Here is a 19,990-nt window from a genome sequence, read left to right on the forward strand (position 1 = left end):
TAATCCTGTTTCTAGGAATCTACCCCATAGACCTTCGTATGTACGGAATGACATAAATACAAGATCATTTGTTGTGGGATTGTGTGCAAAATACTGAAAAAGTGTCCATCAGATAAGACTTAATAATAAACTGGTGTGTCTGTATATTTAAATGCTGTGCATCTGTTAAAAACAAAGTACTGTTCAGTTTTGATAAGGGCTTAATACAAAGTGGAAAAGTATGGTGCCAAACAGTGTACGATAGGCTGGTGTGTGTGTGTGTGTGTGTGTATGTATATATGTGTATATATGTGTGTACACGTACGTATACATATGTGTGTGTATATATGTGTATGTGTGTATATGTACATATGTGTGTACGTACATACTTCTTAAGGTTTTATTTTTAAGTAATGTCGACACCCAATATGGGGCTCGAACCCACAACCCTGAGGTCAAGAAGCTGCATGCTCCACGGACTGAGACAGCCAGACATCTCTTGTATTTGTATTTGCTTGTAACATACTGCCAATTTCCTTATAAATTTTTTTTCTTTTTGAAGAATAAACAAGAGACTATTGATGACTTATTTGGCGGATAGGTTTCAGGGAGAGGTATAGGAATGGAACCTCTGTGTACACATTTTAAGAACAGATTTTGATTTTAAGTCCTAGAAATGTATTCTCCTCTTCCAAATTAAAGGAAAAACTTAAAAATATTAGGCTCAAAACAGTTTTAAAAATAACTTCTTCAGGGTCTTAAAGCCAGGAAAGAACAGAGTGGGTATTTCAGCTTTAGGACGGACTCCACAAAGTTCCCGCTCCTTGGGGCCAGGCTGCCCTTCCTTAGATGTGGGCAGCCGAGTGTTGGGCTGTGCTCTGAGTCTTACTCCTTGATCTTTCTTCCAGGTCTGTGGCCGCTGCGGTCTGATCCTAACCGGGAGACTGATGACACTCTGGTGCTCTCTTTTGTGGGCCAGACAAGGTAAGGGTGAGTCTGATGCCAGCTCCAGGTGCTCCTGTGAAGGGTGCAAGGTGGGGAAGCCAGGCCGGCTGACCTGGGCCTTCCCTTCTGCCGCAGAGTTCTCATGTTGAACGGAGAGGAGGTGGAGGAAACCGAACTGATGGGTTTCGTGGATGATCAGCAGACTTTCTTCTGTGGCAACGTGGCTCATCAGCAACTTATCCAGGTAACTGAGAAAGGGGCAAGCGCTGTTTACTTGAATTTGACCTACAGTGCAGTCTAGAGCACCATAGGATTTTAAGACAGTCCATGGTTATGACTCTGAAAGTAACAGGAATCCTAGGGAAAGAAAATTAAAATTACTCGATGACCTACCACCCAGTGGTGGGTTAATTTTGGAGTTGTTCCTTTTAACTTTGTTTTTTTCTGAAATGTATGTATATTGTATTTATTCACATTCTCTTTTGTAGACTGGGATCGTAACATTTTTATGGTTTGGGGTGCCACATTTGGGCAAACCGCTGATTATGCTTATTTTATGAGACGTATTTTTTCCCTTGTTCTAATAGTAACACACACCTATTTAGTCCTAATGCTCCCGTCCATATATGATTGTCAGCAACACTCTCCACGTTGTTAGAACGAGAACTTACTGTATTCTGATTTTGTTTTAAATATATACGTGACACGGGGGTCAGGTGTCCTTTTGGCGCTTGTTAGCCCCGGGAGCCTGACTTCTGAGCGCCTTCCCACGCCTTCGTTGTTTTCAGTTTGGAGTGACCCCTGGCTCTCTTCACTTTTTGCACATCCCCTCAACCTTTTGCACTTTCCCTAACTGTCAGTGTTTGCCGGTGTCGGGCATGGCGTTTGTGTGCCTGAGGATTAATGAACTTGTCTCCATCTTTTTATCCACTTGGGTCTTCCTGTTAGTCAGCAGGCAGTGGTGGATTTGGTAAAAGCCAGAGAGAAGGTTCTGTTGGTTTCTGGACCAAGTGTGGGAGATGCCCAGATACTGATTCATTGCTTTGTCAGTGTTTTCTAACTAGTGGCCTGAAGACTGGCACCAGTTCGTGTGTCTGTTATTAAAGGGCTTTACTCTTTAAATAGGAACTCAGTTTTGATAGGTGAGATGAATCAATGACATTACACTGTCATCAACTTGCTTTTTATTTTATTTCAGTGATGAAATAGATTCATTAAACTTATTTCAACATAATTTCGTAGCCTTTTGTAAAGGGTTTTAATTTTTTAACGTTTATTTATTTTGAGAGGATGGAGGAGGGGTGGAAGGAGAGAATCCTAAGCAGGCTCTGTTCTGTCAGCACAGATCCCAACCTCACGAACCGTGAGAGCGTGACCAGAGCCGAAACCAAGAGTCAGATGCTTAACCAACTGAGCCATCCAGGCTCCCCTTAAGACTTTTTTTTAATTTTTTTTTTTTTTTTAATGTTTATTTTTGAGAGAGAGAGAGAGTGCAAGTGGGGGAGGAACAGAGAAGGGGAGACACAGAATCTGAAGCAAACTCAGGCTCTGAGCTTGTCCACACAGAGCCTGATGCGGGGCATGAACTCACGAACCAGTAGTTAATGACCTGAGTCGAAGTCAAACGCTCAACCGACTGAGCCACCCAGGCACCCCTCCCCTTAAGATCTTAGTTTTAAGTGATCTCCACACCCAAGATGGGGCTTGAACTCATGACCCTGAGATCAAGAGTCGCACTCTTCCACTGACCGAGCCAGCCCGGAGCCTCCAAATTTTAAAGCATTTTAATGGTTCATGTATAGTAAAGAGCTTGACTATTTTAGAAGACTGATTTTTGGTTTGAGAAAGACTGCTAGGCCGGTAGTCACGGGGTCTTCCTCTGTTGATAGTTTTCCCAAGACTTCATCAGAATGAGTCAGGTTACCTTTTTTTTTCCGGTATGTCAGCTGGAAGTTGTTTTAAGCCAGCCTTCTTCAGGGCTTCAGCGACAGATGGCATCTATCGGAACTAATCGTTCTAGGTGTTTGGGGAAGAAAAATACATGGCAGAGAGGACTTCCCTAGTTTACTTTTAGGGCTCCACTAGGGCAGCCTTTACCACCTTCCCCCTTGTGGATGGATCCCAGCAGGTGCTTGGAGACACTGCTCTTCTTTTTTCTAGATCACGTCAGCATCTGTGAGGTTGGTCTCTCAAGAACCCAAAGCTCTGGTCAGTGAGTGGAAGGAGCCTCAGGGCAAGAACATCAGCGTGGCCTCCTGCAACAGCAGCCAGGTGGTGGTGGCCGTGGGAAGGGCCCTCTACTACCTGCAGATCCACCCTCAGGAGCTCCGGCAGATCAGGTGTGTGCCGGTCGGTCTGCTCTGCCTTTCCTCTCCTGTTCTCCGGGTCTTCGTTCATCCTCGGAGTCCTTCCTCTGCCATCTTCCTCTTTGTTCAGCCACACAGAGATGGAACACGAAGTGGCCTGCTTGGACATCACCCCACTGGGGGACAGCAACGGGCTGTCCCCTCTTTGTGCCATTGGCCTGTGGACAGACATCTCTGCACGTATCTTGAAGCTGCCCTCTTTTGAGCTACTGCACAAAGAGATGCTGGGTGGAGGTAGGTGTCTCCTGAGGACCCTTTAGGGGTTGGGATCCAAGTCAGAATGTGGAGCAAGATCTTGACGTGCCCCTCTCCCACAGAGATCATTCCTCGTTCCATCCTGATGACCACTTTTGAGAGCAGCCACTACCTCCTTTGTGCCTTGGGAGACGGGGCACTTTTCTACTTCGGGCTCAACATTGAGACGGGTGAGCAGAACACTTTGGACGGGGAGTCTTTGAGAAATCAGGAGTGAGCAGTTAGTGGCCTTAGCCTCGGCCCACTGCTCTTGAACCTCCACGGCCCAGCTGTTTGTCCCGCGTCCTGTCCTTCTCTCTCCTGATGCCGTTCTTTCTGTAGGCCTGTTGAGCGATCGGAAGAAGGTGACTCTGGGCACCCAGCCCACGGTATTGAGGACTTTCCGTTCTCTCTCTACCACCAACGTCTTTGCTTGCTCTGACCGCCCCACTGTCATCTACAGCAGCAACCACAAATTGGTCTTCTCCAATGTCAACCTCAAGGAAGTCAACTACATGTGTCCCCTCAACTCTGATGGCTATCCTGACAGGTGAGCCTCTTTTTCTTTCTTCAACAGATGCCGTTGATGGAGGGCGTCATGATGTTTTCCTCAAACCCTTGCCCTCTAGCCTTTCCCCAAAGTTGAATCTGTAAATAGCTAAGATGAGAAATGTAGAACAGAGGTTCTCAGCTCTGGCTGCCTATTAGAAATCCCTGGGATGCTTTATAAAAAGTACAGATTTCTTTTGACTCCTTTTTAGATTCTGATTCAGTAGATCTGGGGTTCAGTCCTAGAATCTATATTTTCAGGAAACCTCCCTAGTGATTCAGATGGTTAGTTGGTTTCTGAACCCCTGATTTAGAAATGATTGTGTATTCTTCTAGAGCTGGGTTTCTCATAGTATGATCCTCCCCACGTGCCCCCCCCCCCCCCCCCCCCACTCCTGCAGCTCCAGCTCCAGTAAACTCCCCTTAATCAGAGACCCTGGGGGTGGGGCCCAGCACTCTCGCTCATTCTGATGCAAATGAGATTTTGAGGATCCTAGTTGTAGATTCTGTAGCTACATTTTTAGCATTAAATGGAAAGCAGTTAAAAATCTCAACCCTGGGTGGGTCAGTCAGTTGAGTGGCTCAGGTCCTGATCTCACAGTTTTGTGAGTTTCATCAGGCTCTCTGCTGTCAGCACTGATCCCACTTTAGATCCTCTGTCTTCCTCTCTCTCTGCCCCTCCCTTGCTTGCACTCTGTCTCTCAAAAGTAAATAAACGTTAAAAAAAAAAAAAATCTCAGCCTAGGCCCAACCAGACTTATTAGTGAGATGGGGGGTGGCAGTGAGACCAGGGATCTGAATGTTTCAAGATCGCCCCCTTCTCCACCCCCTCATGATTTTTAGCATAGAGTCAAAGTTGAGAACCACTAACGAGTAAGCTAGTGTAATTCTGCCTTGTTTTTCTTCCCCTTACGGAGTTGCCTCGTAGAATCCTTTCCTTCCTTGGGTCTACTCAATCTAAACCCAGACCCTTCTTTCCAGCCTGGCACTGGCCAACAATAGCACCCTCACCATTGGCACCATCGACGAGATCCAGAAGCTGCACATTCGCACGGTCCCCCTCTACGAGTCCCCCAGGTGAGGGCCAGGGGAGGAGGGCCGCGGAGCTCAGCCATCTGGGCGTCGGTGTGGGCGCTTCAGACCTGTTCTGAGAGGCACTGTCCGCACCTGTTCTCCAGGAAGATCTGCTATCAGGAAGTGTCCCAGTGCTTCGGGGTCCTTTCTAGCCGGATTGAAGTCCAGGACACGAGTGGGGGCACAACGGCCCTGAGGCCCAGTGCCAGCACCCAGGTGAGGGCATGGACACAGAAAGATGGCATCACAGCAGGGCTGGCAAACTCTTCAGTAAAGGGTCACATAATGGGTGCGGCTTTGTCGGCCCTGTGGGAACGACTCCTCCAGTCGGCCGTTACGGAAGCAGCCGTCGACACAGGTAGGATAGCTGGGTTCCAGTAACACCGTGTTATAAAGACAGGCAGCGAGCTGGATTTGGCACCCTCATCAGAGGGTTGAGAAGAATTTGGGATAAGTGTGGAAGTCCGTGATTTTGCTAGTCCGTAGCCTTGCAGGATGAGTAATTCTCTTGGTTCATCAATTTGAGGGCTTCGTAGGTATGAGTAACGGGGGGCAGCGTTAGCATAACAGGTAAGAGGCGGGGTCTGGAGTCTGGCAGAACTGTCTTCAGGGTTTACTGCTAGCTGTGTGACCTTGGGCAAGCCTAAAGTTCAGATTTCTCATCTGTGAAATACGGGTGCCAGTCTGCGACCCCGCGTGATAGACTCAGTGGCGGTGTTAGCTGACGCTTTAGTTCCGCGTGTTCTCTGCTTTTCTTGCTCCCAGACGTCTGTGCTGGAACCATCTCTCCTTAACCCAGAGCATAAGGTCTTTACACCTGTCTTTATTTCACCTGCTTCCCGCGCTTCCCATCGGCAGAGCTGGAGTCTCTCCCCTCGCTAGGTTGCCTTAGTTCTTCATTCGCTTTGTTCGAGCGACTTGCCATCACTGTCTTAATGGCCGTTAGCGACCCTCAGGCTCTTCTGTGTTGGACTGCTGTGGCAATTTTATACGGGATTTGGCTCCTTATCCTCGGTCCCCGTGTCCTCTCCGAAGCTCTCTGTTCTTCTGGCTCCCCTCGAGCTGCCAGCCTTGAGATTTCCTCCTTCAGATCCGCTTCTGTCCCCTGGTCCTGGCCGACCCCCTCCCGTTCTCCTTTTGAGAGGGCGCGTGCGTTCTGTGTTCTCAGGCCCTGTCCAGCAGCGTCAGCTCCAGCAAGCTGTTCTCCAGCAGCACAGCGCCTCACGAGACCTCCTTTGGAGAAGAGGTGGAGGTGCACAACCTCCTCATCATTGACCAGCACACCTTCGAAGGTGCAGATGAGCTCTTTCTGTCCTTTGCTGCCCACGTCCTCCTCCCTCAGCTAGCCGGTTCTAGGCTCTCATAGGTTCCGAAGTTGGGTAAACCTCGTGGCAGACCCTCCCAGGAGGAGAAGAAAGGAGGGGTGGGACCTCTGGGTTGGCCGGGAGTGCAGGGTGCCGGGCTGCCTCCCGTCAGCACAGGCTGGTGAGGGACGGAGACAGGCTGAGGGGACAGGAGCAGCTGGAGGCGGCGTCCCGGCACCGCCCGCGCCGTGCTCGGAGCCCAGCTGGGGGCCTCCCTGGAGCACGGGGGTACCTGTGTGTGGGGCTCAGCAGCCAGTCACGCCTCCTGGTCTCCTTCCAGTGCTTCATGCCCACCAGTTTCTGCAGAACGAGTATGCCCTCAGCCTGGTCTCCTGCAAGCTGGGCAAAGACCCCAACACGTACTTCATCGTGGGCACGGCCATGGTGTATCCCGAAGAGGCGGAGCCCAAGCAGGGTCGGATCGTGGTCTTTCAGTATTCCGACGGTAAGTGGGCACCGTCCCCAGCCTTTGAGAGATCTGACATCTGGGAAAGTGAGACCGTTTGGGTTCAGGGCCTTGGTGAAGCAGCGGAAGAGTCTGGATTGATTGCTGTGCCACGAGACTTTGTGTTCTGCCACTCAAGCTGCTGCTGATCTGAATCCGTTTTCACAGAGGGGGGCGGCAGACCCACAAGTAAAATCTAGCTTGCGTTCCTTCCTTTTCTACTCTTTGAAGGGAAGACGGGTGGGGGCGGGGGCGGGGGAGGTGAAGTACGGGTAAGAGAATCGAGCGGCCAGAAGGAGAGGAATCCTAGGTTTGCTTTGCACTTGGTTGCTCAGCCGTGTGGGTCCTGTTGCAGCTTTAGTGCTTCGCGTGCACATCTGTCTCTTCTCATCTCCCCTACCCAAGAGGGTTCTCAGGACTCACTATCAACCCCAAAATCTCAGCTCAGATGGCTGAGATGGAATGTGGTCTCCATCTTGGGAGTCGGAGCTGCAATTTTGGGGGCGGCAGATCTTGGACACAGCGTGGAGTCGCTGCACATTCTGTTGGGGCTCATAGCTGTGGTGGTGGTTAACCCCAGGAGACACTGACTCTACTTCCTGCATTCAGACGCGTGGTTTGGGAGCAGGAATTGGAGCCAGGGGGGGAATCGGGATTCTTTCGATGAGTTAAAGTGTGGGCTCCTAAAGGAGACTCAGAGTCTCTTCTCTCTCCCCTCAGGAAAACTACAGACTGTGGCTGAGAAGGAAGTGAAAGGGGCCGTGTACTCCATGGTGGAATTCAACGGGAAGCTCTTAGCCAGCATCAATAGCACGGTGAGGCCGCTTGGTGTCACGCCCTGGGTTGCACCCTATCGTCTACAGAGCATGTCTCTTTCACGTTCCCCGAGGCTGCCTATGTGTCAGATGCTAAGGATGACAGGGTCGGGGGGATGGAGGGCGCAGCTGGGCATCTGGGGAGCTCGGGTTGGCCCAGCTCTTGGCCTTGGTTACGGGAGCCCCCCGTGCCTATCAGATCCTGAGCGCTGTGGGTATTGAGAACAGGGTGCGGGCTGTAGTCCCTGTGCTTGCGAGTGGGCCGTGGCGGGGGACTATTCCATCTGTACGGAACAAGGTGAGCCAAGCCGTGTTATTATCCTCGGTACGTCCCGGAAGTACTGGTCCCGTGAAACAGTCCACTGTAGGTGTGAGATGAAGCAGTGGACAAAGAGCTGGTTCTGGGACCTACGAGCAGCTAGTACACATATCTGTTCTTGAGACGATGAGAGATAAAAGTGGGGCAGGGACTGAGGAAGTGCCAGAAGCAGCATGGGGTGGGGACTGCTATTTCATCACATGGTTGGGGGTGGGGGGCGGTTCTTGCTGAGAAGTGACATCCAGGCAGGTTCCTGAGGGACGGAGAAGCCATGCCTGTGTCTCGGAGAAGCCAAGTGCGAGGAGTGGGAGGAAGGAGCAGTCCTGCTGTCTGCGTGGGAGTGAGCTGGGGCAGGCAGGGGGGTCAGAGGGGCAGCCAGGGGCCTGATAGGCTGTTTAAGGACTTTGGGGTTTTACTGTGAGGATGATGGAGACTTCTAGAGTGTTTGAGCAAATGCTTGGATGTGGTTGGACTTCTGTCTTGGAAAGATCACTTCACATCTTGGGAAAGGCCGGAGGAGCCCAAGGGCAGCAGCGGTGAGATCTGTCAGGCGGTAGTGCTGATGCGGACAGCAGCGGCTGGTTTCTGGGAGCAGGGGCGCTGGAGAAGGTAGGGAGGGCTCCGGCACACAGGCATGATCGATCGTTAACTGAATCTCCGGTCTCTCCCTTCCCCAGAGGATGGGGGAGGGGGCCAACAGGTCCAGGCTTCTAATAATGGGCACCGGCCCACATCCTGAACTATCCAGGAACCACCAAGAGGCACCTCATTAGAACCAAGGACTCTTGTCACCCGGGAAATTCCGGGGGATTTAGGAGCTCAGTGTAAAATGCTCTCATTTAGGAAGTTACAAGGGTTCTGGGAGCACTCTAGGTCAGGAACTGGGGGCAGAGACCAAAGGTATTTTTCTGTGTCCCAGTGAGGAAACCAGAGGTTTCCTGGTTTTGGACCTCCTGGGTTTCAGTAGTCACGTTAGTGAAGACGTCACGATGGTTGCCGGATGGGCTAGAGATGGCAGGGCAGCAGTTATGACACGGCACTTAAAGCCGGCAGTGTGTTGGGTGCACGGGTGGCTCAGTCGGTTAAGGTCCAACTTCGCTCAGGTCATGATCTTGCGGTTTGTGGGTTCAAGCCCCGTGTCGGGCTCTGTGCTGACAGCTCAGAGCCTGGAGCCTGCTTTGGATTCTGTGTCTTGCTCTCTCTGCCCCTCCCCCGCTCATGCTCTGTCTCTCTAGGTCTTAAAAATAAATGAACACTAAAATAAATAAATAAGCCAGCAGTGTGGATGAGGTCACCCAAGATCATCTACGTGCTGAGAGTGGGTAGAGGAGGGACCAGAAGGCCGAGCCCTGGGATCCTCCGGCCCATAAGTTGGGGTGATGGGGAAGAACGAGCCAAACGCAGAAGGGGTGAGGAATGAAGTAGGAGAGGAACCAAGAGAGAAAAGTGTTCTGGAAGCCACAGAAAGAATTTCGGGTGGGGGCGAATTGATAAATTACAGGTGCTGTCAGAAGTCAGGTAACGTAAGGGTTACGAGTTGGCCTCTGGTTTTGCCACCGTGGAAGGTATTGCTGCCCTCGGCCAGAGCAACTCTGGGTGGGCAGTGGGGTGGAAAGCTGGGAGAGGAGCGTTCGACCAGGACTGGGAGGAGAGGGCTGCTGGCGTTAGAACCGCTTTCAGGGAGTTGGTGTTGAAGGGAGAAAAGAGTAATGGGGTGACTGCAGGGGTGGCAGGACAAGAGAGTTGTTAGCTTTTCAAGCTTGGAAACACGGCTGCACGCTTCTGTGTGGACGAGAACGGTCCATTAGACACGAGGTGCCGGAGCTGTGTTTTTGAGTAGACCGATGGGAGGTGGGACGCAGTATCCCTGTGGGCCCCGGATGTCGGAAGCACCGGTCCACTTGGTTGTGTCTACCCTCCGAAGGAGCTGAGAGAAAGGGTGGAAACGGAGGGAGTAGAGGGTTCAGGAGGTATGGCTCATAGCCTCAGGACCTGGAGGGCCGCGGACCAGGAGAGTATCCGGTTACTGGGAAGTAGAAGGAGCTCGCTGTCTGTGAGTGGTCTGAGAGGCGGTGAAACCAAGGACACAAGATTCTGGAATCGTGTAGTGGCAGGTTCTGAGGGTGACTGTTGGATGGACAAGATATGTGAGGAGGAGGGGGGTGAGGAGAGGAAAGGAGTCGGTATTGGGCCTTTTCTATGAGTGTGAAAGTCACCAAGGATCCCAGGAAGGCTGTGTGGGGGAGAGTGGTGGGGTGGGGGTGTGCATGGCTGCTCTGGGGCTGGCAGAGTCTGAGGGGGTGGGCTTCTGGATGGCATGTCAGGGAGGAGGCAGGATGGAGGTGAGAAAGGACCGGCTGGGAGTGCTTGGAAGCCTGTCTTTCCTCCAGCCTCGGCAGTACAGGGGACAGGGGCAGGGAGAAGTTGAGAGGGCTTGGAGTCCTTGTGAAAAGAGCCACGTCTGAGAGAAAGGAGATTGGCCAGAGAGGAGGCTGCCCAGGGACTGTGCTCCAGCAAGCGGGTGCAGAGCCTGTGCGCGGGACGTGGGGGGGTGGGGGGGTGGAATGCGAGGTTAGGGAAGAGGTGGCTAGACCATTGCTGTCTAACGGAGCTCCCATAGGAGTTGCAGGTGTAATTTTAGACTATCTTGTTGTCACGTGAGTAAAAGTGAAGGGTAGATGAAATTGACTTGAGGAATGTATTTTATTTAACCCAATAGGTACAAACTATCGTTTCAACATGTAGTCAATGCAAAAATTATTAGGGAGGTATTTTGTGAGTTATTCATACAGAGACTTCAAAACCTGCTTTGTGTTTTTGCTCTTAAAGCACATCTCAGTTTGGGCTGGCCACATTTGAGGTGTTTTGTAGCTACCTGTGGCTAGTGGCTGCCATATTAGATAGCAGACAGAACCTGCTGGGTTAAAGAGTGGACATCCTGGATTTTTGGTGGTGTCTGACCTTGGTTTTGACTGTCTCCAGAGTAGACAGACTGTGAATGAAGGGGGTGGGGGGTGTTGCCGGGAGCATGTTGAGTGTTTGGCCCCATTTTTACTCCACTCTTGGAGTGGGCTTACCCAAGGATGGGGGGCTCTGGGTACCCATGACCCTGCCGATGGAGGTGTGGTAGCCATTGTAATTGTCACGCGTGACTCTTGGAGGGCAGGCGCCTCTTTGGAGTCCGGTTTCATTACACATACCCTGAGAAATCATGGCTTAATATATTCTGTCCAGCAGTTCCTGTATGTGCCGAAGCCTTGGGCGGGGCCACCTGGATCCTGGGGGTCTGCCAGGGCAGGCTTCTCCAGGGAGTGGAGTCCTCTGACTGGGTTGTGCCGAATATGTATCTGTTTGTCTGCTGGATTGTAAAGCATCTTCGTTAGTTTGGAGGTGTGGTTGTAACTGAAGAAACATAGCAGTGGAGAAGAAAAAAAGGGGAGAAAACTCTTTGGGTGGAGGGGTGGCCACAGATCTAGTTCTTTGGGCCCTTCCTTCCTTCCTCTCTCTTCTTTCTCTCTTTCTTTCTTGAGCGCACACACTCGTGCAAGTGGAAGAGGGCGGAGAGAGGGAGAGAGAATCTTAAGCAGGCTCCACGCTCAGTGTAGAGGCCAATGCAGGGCTTGATCCCACGACCCTGGGATAAAGACCTGAGCCTTCAGTTATTTGAAAGAGTCCTTGAGTTATTTGACCATGTTTCTGTTGGACTTTCTATTCCATTTTCTCTGCTCATTGGGTTCACGTCAGAATGTTCTAAGAACATATGTTCTGAGAAGGGTTCAGAAAAGACGGTTCGTCGGGAGGTGATCTTGTTCCTTTCTGATCAAGATGGATCTTCTTTCTCCAGAAATATTTCTGTAGGTCAGTTCTCAACTGTCAGTCACGAGAAGACCATCTTTTGTTGTGTCTTTAGTATTGCTTGCGTTACTGTTCACTTGGTATCTTTCTTGACACTGGACTCATTTTTTTTATGTAAAGGAAAACTTTTTATTACCAGTTTGACGTGCTCACTCTATTTTCGTATCTCGTAAGTGTGTAATACCAAAATAAAATATTCACGCAAGTTCCGCAGCAAGCCGGCTCACCTCCCATACTGCACTCTGGTAAATGGTGCTGCACATGGAGGCTTGAAGAGGGGGACAGGGGCCGTTCTGAGAGGTTTGGGGCCCCTCGGGTTGAGAGAAACGGGATGTCCTTCCCAGGTGCGGCTTTATGAGTGGACAACAGAGAAGGAGCTTCGCACCGAGTGCAATCACTACAACAACATCATGGCCCTCTACCTGAAGACCAAGGGCGACTTCATCCTGGTGGGCGACCTGATGCGCTCAGTGCTGCTGCTTGCCTACAAGCCCATGGAGGGGAACTTTGAAGAGGTAGTTGGGGTCGGGGGCAGACTTCTCACGATGTGGCCTCCGCGAGCGTTTCTGCGGTGGGGAGGGGTAATCAAGCCCAGCGGGGGTAGGTTTTTCCCGGAGCATACTTTCTGCTTTGGTTAGGTGTTTTCGGAGGACCCTCCCCTGGCACTTGAATCTCCCCATTCAGGTGCAACCAGCTGGGATGCACTGGCCGGAGATGGGGGTAGCATCTCTGTAGAGCGGCAGTCGTTAAACACAGGGCCATCTCTTCCGCGGGGCGGGCTCTTGGCCTCTGGCCAAAAGACCAGTCGGAGAACTCGCTTCTGTTACACACTGCTGATTATATTTTCTTGTTGTACCTTACTATTTGAAGATTGCTCGAGACTTCAATCCTAACTGGATGAGTGCTGTCGAAATCTTGGATGACGACAATTTCCTGGGGGCTGAAAATGCTTTTAACTTGTTTGTGTGTCAAAAGGATAGGTGAGTGACCAGCTTTGGGGACGGCGGGGCGGGGGGCAGGGCCCCCGAGTGGTGGATGAAGACGTCAGGTCCTTTTTCGGTGTCAGTGCGCCTCCTCATTGAGGTAGAGTTCTTCCACGAGGGAGTCAGAGCCACAGCAGTCGGTGTCTCCAGGCCGCCTCCTCCGCTGGGGCGTGCGTGGGCTCACCAGGGACGCGGAGCATATGGTGTCCCGTGCGTGTGGTCCGTGGCGGGGACGGGAGGTGCAGGGAGCGAGTTTCTCACGCTGTCTTTCAGCGCTGCCACTACCGACGAGGAGCGCCAGCACCTCCAGGAGGTCGGTCTCTTCCACCTGGGCGAGTTCGTCAACGTCTTCTGCCACGGCTCTCTGGTCATGCAGAACCTGGGCGAGACTTCCACGCCCACGCAGGGCTCGGTGCTCTTCGGCACAGTCAACGGCATGATTGGTAAGGCGGGCGCCTGCAGGGCGCGCTGCAGCACGGACCCCCGTTCGGAGGGACGCGGACGGCGGTGGGCCGCTGCCAAGGCGTCCGCTAGCAGAGGCCGCCGCAAGCTCGGCTCTCCTCGTGCGGCTTCCCCGGGCTGCCCTCGGAGGAGGAAGCGTGCCGCGGGCTCTGCGGCTCACGGCTCCCTTTGCTTCTCCAGGGCTGGTGACCTCGCTGTCCGAGAGCTGGTACAACCTGCTGTTGGACATGCAGAATCGACTCAATAAAGTCATCAAAAGTGTGGGCAAGATCGAGCACTCTTTATATCCTTTCCAGGGGCGTGTCCCAGCACAGGTAGACAGCTGCATTACCCTAGGCTGCTTCTGGAAACTGCTGCTGTTTAGGAACTGTCTTGACTAGCTTCCCATGGGGAATGGACTTTTGTGGATTTTGTTTTGTTTTGTTTTTCAACGTTTTTTATTTATTTTTGGGACAGAGAGAGACTGAGCATGAACGGGGGAGGGGCAGAGAGAGAGGGAGACACAGAATCAGAAACAGGCTCCAGGCTCCGAGCCATCAGCCCAGAGCCTGACGCGGGGCTCGAACTCACGGACCGCGAGATCGTGACCTGGCTGAAGTCGGACGCTTAACCGATTGCGCCACCCAGGCGCCCCTGTTTTGTTTTGTTTTGTTTTGTTTTTAATGTCTGTTTGTTTTGAGCAAGCAAGCATGGGGAGGGGGCAGAGAGAGAGCTGAGCAGGCTCCCCACTGTCAGCACAGAGCCTGATGCAGGGCTTGATCTCAGATATTCGTGAGAGTATGACCTGAGCCTAAATCAAGTCAGATGCTTAGCAGACTGAGCCACCCAGGCACCCCAGTGTGTGTGTGTGTGTGTGCTTAATATACTTCTGGAAAAATTCAAACACACGGTAGCAGAGAGAATAGTATAGTGACTCCCCATGTACTTATCACCCAGCTTACCTGGTTCATTTTAGAAATGTATTATTTGTGTCCTTGAAATATGCCTTTGGTCTTTCTGACCTTGCATGTCAAACAGGAAATTTAGATGACCACGTAGGAATGTGCTTTCAGAAATCTTGTTGGGGACAGCAGGGTCTGAGAACTCTTGTGGGAGAGGCTGGTGGGAGAAGAGGGGAAAAGTGAAGAAGCCGAAAGCTCCAGAAGCCCAGGGATCAGGCCCCTGTGACACCCAGGATCCAAGTACTGCTGGACATTTGCTTATTCCTGGAGATAGAAAGAGCCCTCCCCAGGCAGGAGGGCGGGAGGGCTCTGGGCCCATTCCAAGGCAGGACGGCCCAGCTCTTACCTGCGACAGAGGCGATGGGCTGGTGTGTCAGCTTTTGCTACCCAGCAGGGCTTTTGGCATGCTTCTTCTCCCACTAAGCCTCAGTTTATTCATCTGTGTAGATCAAGGTTACACTTAGAAGCCTGGTTCTTCCCGGGTGTGCACTTCGGACTACCTGGAGTGCTTGTGGAAAACGTCCGTATGTGGCCAGGCTCTGTGCTAAGGAGAGGGTCTGATCTGTAGTTTTCTTAAAGTATTTTTTTAATGTTCATTTATTTTGAGAGAGACAGACAGACAGAATGAGAGACAGAATCCCAAGCAGGGTCCGCACTGTCAGCACAGAGCCCGACATGGGGCTCGATCTCATGAACTGTGAGAACATGACCTAAGCTGAAATCAAGAGTTGGATGCTTAACTGACTGAGCCACCCAGGTGCCCTTGATATGTTTTAAAAACATTTTGAAGATCACTCTACTAGAGAATATTTGGATCAGGTGATAATTTTATCTAAGGCCTTTCAGTTCCAAAACTGTCTAAAGAGCAAACATTTCTTGTTCTCATCCTGGTGCTCGCTTTAGATTGTGGTGTTGGGCAGAGGCGGGGATGACTGAGAGTAAGGCTGTTTGCAGATAATTGCATGTTCCTTAACTCACCTGTCCACCTGGAGATCCTTTCATACTGAGCGAAAGACAGAACCGGCCACAGGCTTCATTGATGGAGACTTGATTGAGAGTTTCCTAGACATCAGCCGGCCCAAGATGCAGGAGGTCGTGGCAAACCTACAGGTGAGCTGTGCGGTGTTTGGACTGTGACCCAAGTCCATGGCGGGGCCAGGCGTGCTGGAGACACCAGAGTGCCGGTGTCTCCTGCCTCCACCCCCAAGTACCAGCGGCTCTTTCTAAGTAGTTTCCTACCCGTGTGGGAAGGTGGAGTCGCAGGGCAAGGGGATGTGGCTGAGGGTCATGGCACTGTACGAGGAACTTCACCTGTGTGACCTCCAGGAGTGAGGGCATATTCGGGCATGTGCAGATCTCTGGCAACCCACAGATGGGAGGCAGGGTCAGGATCCTATAGGGAAGAGACCTTGCCACAGTGCAGAGTTTTGGGGTATTGTTCACTGGAGATGGTGCCTCTGGGGTACATTCTGGAAGGGAGAGAAATGTATGCCAGGTGGTGGCCTTCGAACCAGCTTTGCTGTCAGGAGACCTTGCTGACTTGTACCTTTAAGGAGAGGTGTGGGTTTCCGATGAGACCTCCTTCCCTGCCACGGCAATACTGCCGACAGGTGCTTCTCGCTGTGACTGTCCTTTCCCCCTCCCTGGGGTGAGAGAGCACCCCAGTGGCCCTCACAGTCCTCCCCTTTCCTCATTGCAGTACGATGATGGCAGCGGAATGAAGCGAGAGGCCACCGCCGACGACCTGATCAAGGTTGTGGAGGAGCTGACGCGGATCCATTAGCCAAGGGCTGGGGTCCCCTTTCCCAGACCCTCCCTGAAGGCTTTGCTCTCCTGCCCTGCTCCCCTCCCCCACCACTGTCTTCTCGGCCAGGGGAAACCTTCCCCTAAGCCAGCTGTCCCAGAGGCCACAGTCTACCTGTGTGGAAATGGGGATTTCTTTGAACTAAAACCAGTTCACTGGAGACCTGGGAACGGGGTTGAAGGTGAAGTATTTTCTCCCTGGATGTTTACCAGTCTCAGATGATTCCAGCCATCGCTTTGGACCACCAAGGCTTGATTGGTGTTGCCGGTTGTCCTTCCAGGGAGGGATTTTGCAGCTCTTGGGCTGAAAAGAAGCTCTGTGTGTGTGTGCGTGTGTGTGTGTGTGTGTGTATGTGTGTGTGTATGTGTGTGTGTGTGTATCACACTCATGCATTGTCCTCTGCTATCTTTTTATTTAGGTTGGGGTGTGGGGAGGCTGTGGGTAGGGGGGAAGGGGGTGGGACGGGTCATTGTCTCTGAAGTGAGAGCTTCCTTTTGCTTTCTCTATTGCCTGAGAGCTTTGGGTCTGGAGGCCTGACCACCAGGCCATGAGCTGCTCTGAGTCTGAAACCTGGAGATGGTGGGTGTTACCCAAGCCACAGCCTTTTTTGTCTCTGGGGAACTGCCTTCTTCAGAGGGAAGAAGGTCAGGGGCCGTGAAGTGGTTGTTAGTTTCCGAGTTTTACCAAATAAAGTAGAATCTAAGAAGAAAGATCCATTTGCTTCCGCTTTCCTTCTGGTTGCCCAGCTCCCCAGCATCAACCCGGTCACACTGCACCGGTTCAGTGTAAAGTCCTTTCCTTCCTTCACGGCAGCTGCTGTAGTCACTTGCCTTTGCTGCTGCAACAGCGGTTCCCAAGGAGGGAAACGACAGCTGCGCCTTCTTTGCCATGTGATTGTTTTTGGTGGGATCCCAAGGATAACGGGAGTTAGGTCTTCAAAATTCAGTGGCCTTTGATTGCTCTTGACCCTGTAGTCACCATTTGATTCCCAGTCGCCTCTGTTAGTAACCTGCTGGGCCTGGGGGTTGCTCCTGGGGGCTCCCTTTCCTGGTGTCATTTTAGACACGTGTACAGCGTCCAGCCAAGCAGCCCCCAGGCGCTGCTCCAGGGCAAGGAGCTCCTCATGCACCTCCCAGCTTCCTGTTGCCACATGCCCTTTGGAGTCTGATTTTATTTCCTCTGGTTTAATCAGGTAAACCTTTGGCGCCTTGGGTTTGAGAATACAGGAGTAGGACACGTTTGGGGTTCACCCTTCTGTCCAGCAAACAGAGCCTGTCTTCTTTTGGCTCAGTGGGTCACAGTGTCTGGGCCCACATTTCCACCAGTGATCCAGTGGGAATAAAGGCTGCTCTGTCCCAACAGTGGAGAGGAGGGTTGATCCTGGGCATATTGGCAGGCTCCTTTAAGACCAGCCTTTGATACAGTGTCAGGAAAATTGTGGTTTCAAGTTCAAACTGTGGTTTTGGGAGATTCTAGCTTAAAAGAGAAAGGGCAAGGAAGCATCTCCGCTTTGGGGGTCTTTGGGAGTAAGTCTCCTTTCCTAGGAGGCATTCCATGTGTTTCTTTACTGTTCTATTCCCCTTCCTCTTCTGGGATTTCTGAGGGTGGGGAGTAAGGGTCTTAAGGGAAAAAGTAATCAGCATCTCTCAAAAAAACCCACAGTTTGAACTTGAAACTCAACACTGTGATTTGAATTCTTCAAGTCATGGTTTGAATTGAAAAGGCCTGCCCCCATGCCAGAGACCAGCTTTAATGAGGCAGGCAAGCAACGGTCTCCAGATTGTGATTATTTTAAAAATTTAATCCTAGATGGAGGATTGACTCTAAGGTGCGGAGGTGAGAAAGAGGCTGTGGTGGGAGGATTATTCCGGTCCTTTTTCGTGGTCTGACCTGCAGCCGCGGAGACCTGCTACCTTGAGTAAGAAGGTTCTTTCGTATCAGTGGCTTCAGTCTAGACTTTGGGAGCTGTGGAGTCCTTGCAGTTTTGTTTTGTTTGCTATAATCTTGGGTATATTCACTCTGGATTGAATTCCAGCAATCCTTTGGAAACTGACGTTCTCCCGCCACACTCCCACAACCCCTCTTAAAAACGATTAATCACCTCTCGAGGGGTGAAAGGTTGCCCTTGGAGCTTTGCTACAGCCAGCTGGAGTGGCTCCTTTCCATGTAGGCGCCGATGAGCTACTCACCCCAGGCCTCTGCACGAAGGGACCTTTGGGAGAATAATAGAAACACTGACTCATCACATGACCATTTGGAAGGGTCACAAGCCAGAGGCCGCCTTTCTGCAGCCAACAACAACTTGGATCCTCCGCCCTCAGTGGAGGGTCCCTTTTGTTACGGAGAAGCCACAGGCCACAGAAGTGGGGAGGAAACACGGAGGAGCTGTGACGAAGGGGTATGCCTAAACTAGTCCTTGGAGACGAACAATATTAAATTCGAGGCTCTCAGAGTCCAAACTCTGAGAAGCCTCGAGATCTAACAAACCAAAAGACAAAAGAAAGTAGCAAAACACCAAAGGAAAGAAGCGAACTGAGGATAAGAGGAGCAAGGTGAATGCCCTAAGGTCCAAAAGGAACTGGGGGAAAGGAAAGAAATGCCCGGGGCTGTTGAGAAAGTGGTTTCTTTTGGAACTCACCGAGGAATGAGTAAATTTTGGAATTTACCATGTCTTAAACATCCTGGGCTCCTCTTGAGGGGAAAATGAGGATTTGCTTCAAGCACAAAGCTGCAGGTCAACTGTCCAGCTGCTCACTGACCAATATGGAGCAAACCCTGCTGTAGTTCCAGGGGTGAGCCGGTGGCGGAGGGGACAGAGAGTAGCAGAGTATAGGAAGGAGGCAGCTGAGTCGCGCTGGAGCGTGGGAGAGGATGGCACGAGGTGGGTACAGGTGTGTGCAAGGGAATTTTTGTCTTGTGTAAATGTGTTGAGAACTTGTGGGTAGCTCCTGAGACCAGGAAAAAGGAGCACCTGTGTGAGTGGTGGCCAAGTAGGAATGATTAAGGGCAGTGGTGTACTAGATTGGGGGGGGGCGGGGGGGGGGGCTCAAGTGAAGGAAAGGTTTGGGTTTATTCTTACTCTTGAATAATTCAGGGCTGGGTTCTCGACTATGTGGACACCAGAACCCTTTTTTAAAAGTAACAGGAATGCAGTATGAGGCACAGGGAGAAAGTGCACCTGTGGATGTTCTGAGGCAAAAAGGAAAGATGCCTGAGGTTCCTTGGGACTCAGAATGGGTATAAATAGGAAAGTCACACTCATCTTACGATACAGAATTTTGGTGACCTACTCGCTGAGAATTTGTTGCTTAGATTGGAAGATGGATCAAGCGTGACAAGGTGAGACAACAGGCCTATCTTTGAACATCTTCGAAAAGTCGACCTCACAGGTTCAGGGAGGGAGATTGGCTTAGTAACTTGCGTTCAATGAACAACAATAACAACATAAAAACATGACAGCCAAGAACACCTCTACTGGAAACTTAGGTTCATGTGGATGCCGGGAAAGCCAAGTCCTATTGGGCTGTGTTGACAAAAGGATGGTGTCTGGAAGGAGACAAGAGTCCAGACGGTTGTTGGCACACCATGTTCGTCTGTGGTCACGGGTGTTATTACGGGTCTCAGTGACAGCCTAAGGTGGCCTGTAGGAGGGCAGCTGTAGAGGCAGAACCAAAGGAGCTGGGATTCTTTACACTTCCTAACCAATGTAGTTCTTCAAAACTGAATTGGGCTGCCTTTTGACAGGGAGTTCCTTATCCCTGGAAGTGTTTGAGCAAAAGCTTGACTCATTGGAACTGGGCCGCTAGGGAAGATTCCTGCACAGGGCAGAGGGCACACAATCTGGTCATCCTTCCA

General features: G+C 51.4%; 1 protein-coding gene across 5 annotated transcripts in view; it reads left to right on the forward strand.

Annotated features, from left to right (window-relative positions):
- Positions 1-16,847, forward strand: part of DDB1 (damage specific DNA binding protein 1) — a 29,719-nt gene extending 12,872 nt beyond the window's left edge. For all 5 annotated transcript variants that reach the window (XM_049645126.1, XM_049645134.1, XM_049645153.1 and 2 more), the window contains 17 exons: positions 888-963; positions 1,060-1,168; positions 3,085-3,263; positions 3,361-3,524; positions 3,608-3,715; positions 3,867-4,074; positions 5,055-5,150; positions 5,252-5,363; positions 6,316-6,439; positions 6,792-6,956; positions 7,677-7,771; positions 12,290-12,460; positions 12,816-12,925; positions 13,202-13,371; positions 13,571-13,673; positions 15,318-15,441; positions 16,031-16,847. In XM_049645126.1, the coding sequence (XP_049501083.1) occupies positions 888-963; positions 1,060-1,168; positions 3,085-3,263; positions 3,361-3,524; positions 3,608-3,715; positions 3,867-4,074; positions 5,055-5,150; positions 5,252-5,363; positions 6,316-6,439; positions 6,792-6,956; positions 7,677-7,771; positions 12,290-12,460; positions 12,816-12,925; positions 13,202-13,371; positions 13,571-13,673; positions 15,318-15,441; positions 16,031-16,114 (2,198 nt within the window). In that variant the 3' untranslated portion in view covers positions 16,115-16,847. The remainder of the gene's footprint in view (positions 1-887; positions 964-1,059; positions 1,169-3,084; positions 3,264-3,360; positions 3,525-3,607; positions 3,716-3,866; positions 4,075-5,054; positions 5,151-5,251; positions 5,364-6,315; positions 6,440-6,791; positions 6,957-7,676; positions 7,772-12,289; positions 12,461-12,815; positions 12,926-13,201; positions 13,372-13,570; positions 13,674-15,317; positions 15,442-16,030) is intronic.
- Positions 16,848-19,990: the final 3,143 nt, after the last annotated feature.

The sequence above is a fragment of the Panthera uncia genome, chromosome D1, assembly GCF_023721935.1.
Source record: "Panthera uncia isolate 11264 chromosome D1, Puncia_PCG_1.0, whole genome shotgun sequence".
In the NCBI taxonomy this organism is placed as follows: domain Eukaryota; kingdom Metazoa; phylum Chordata; class Mammalia; order Carnivora; family Felidae; genus Panthera; species Panthera uncia.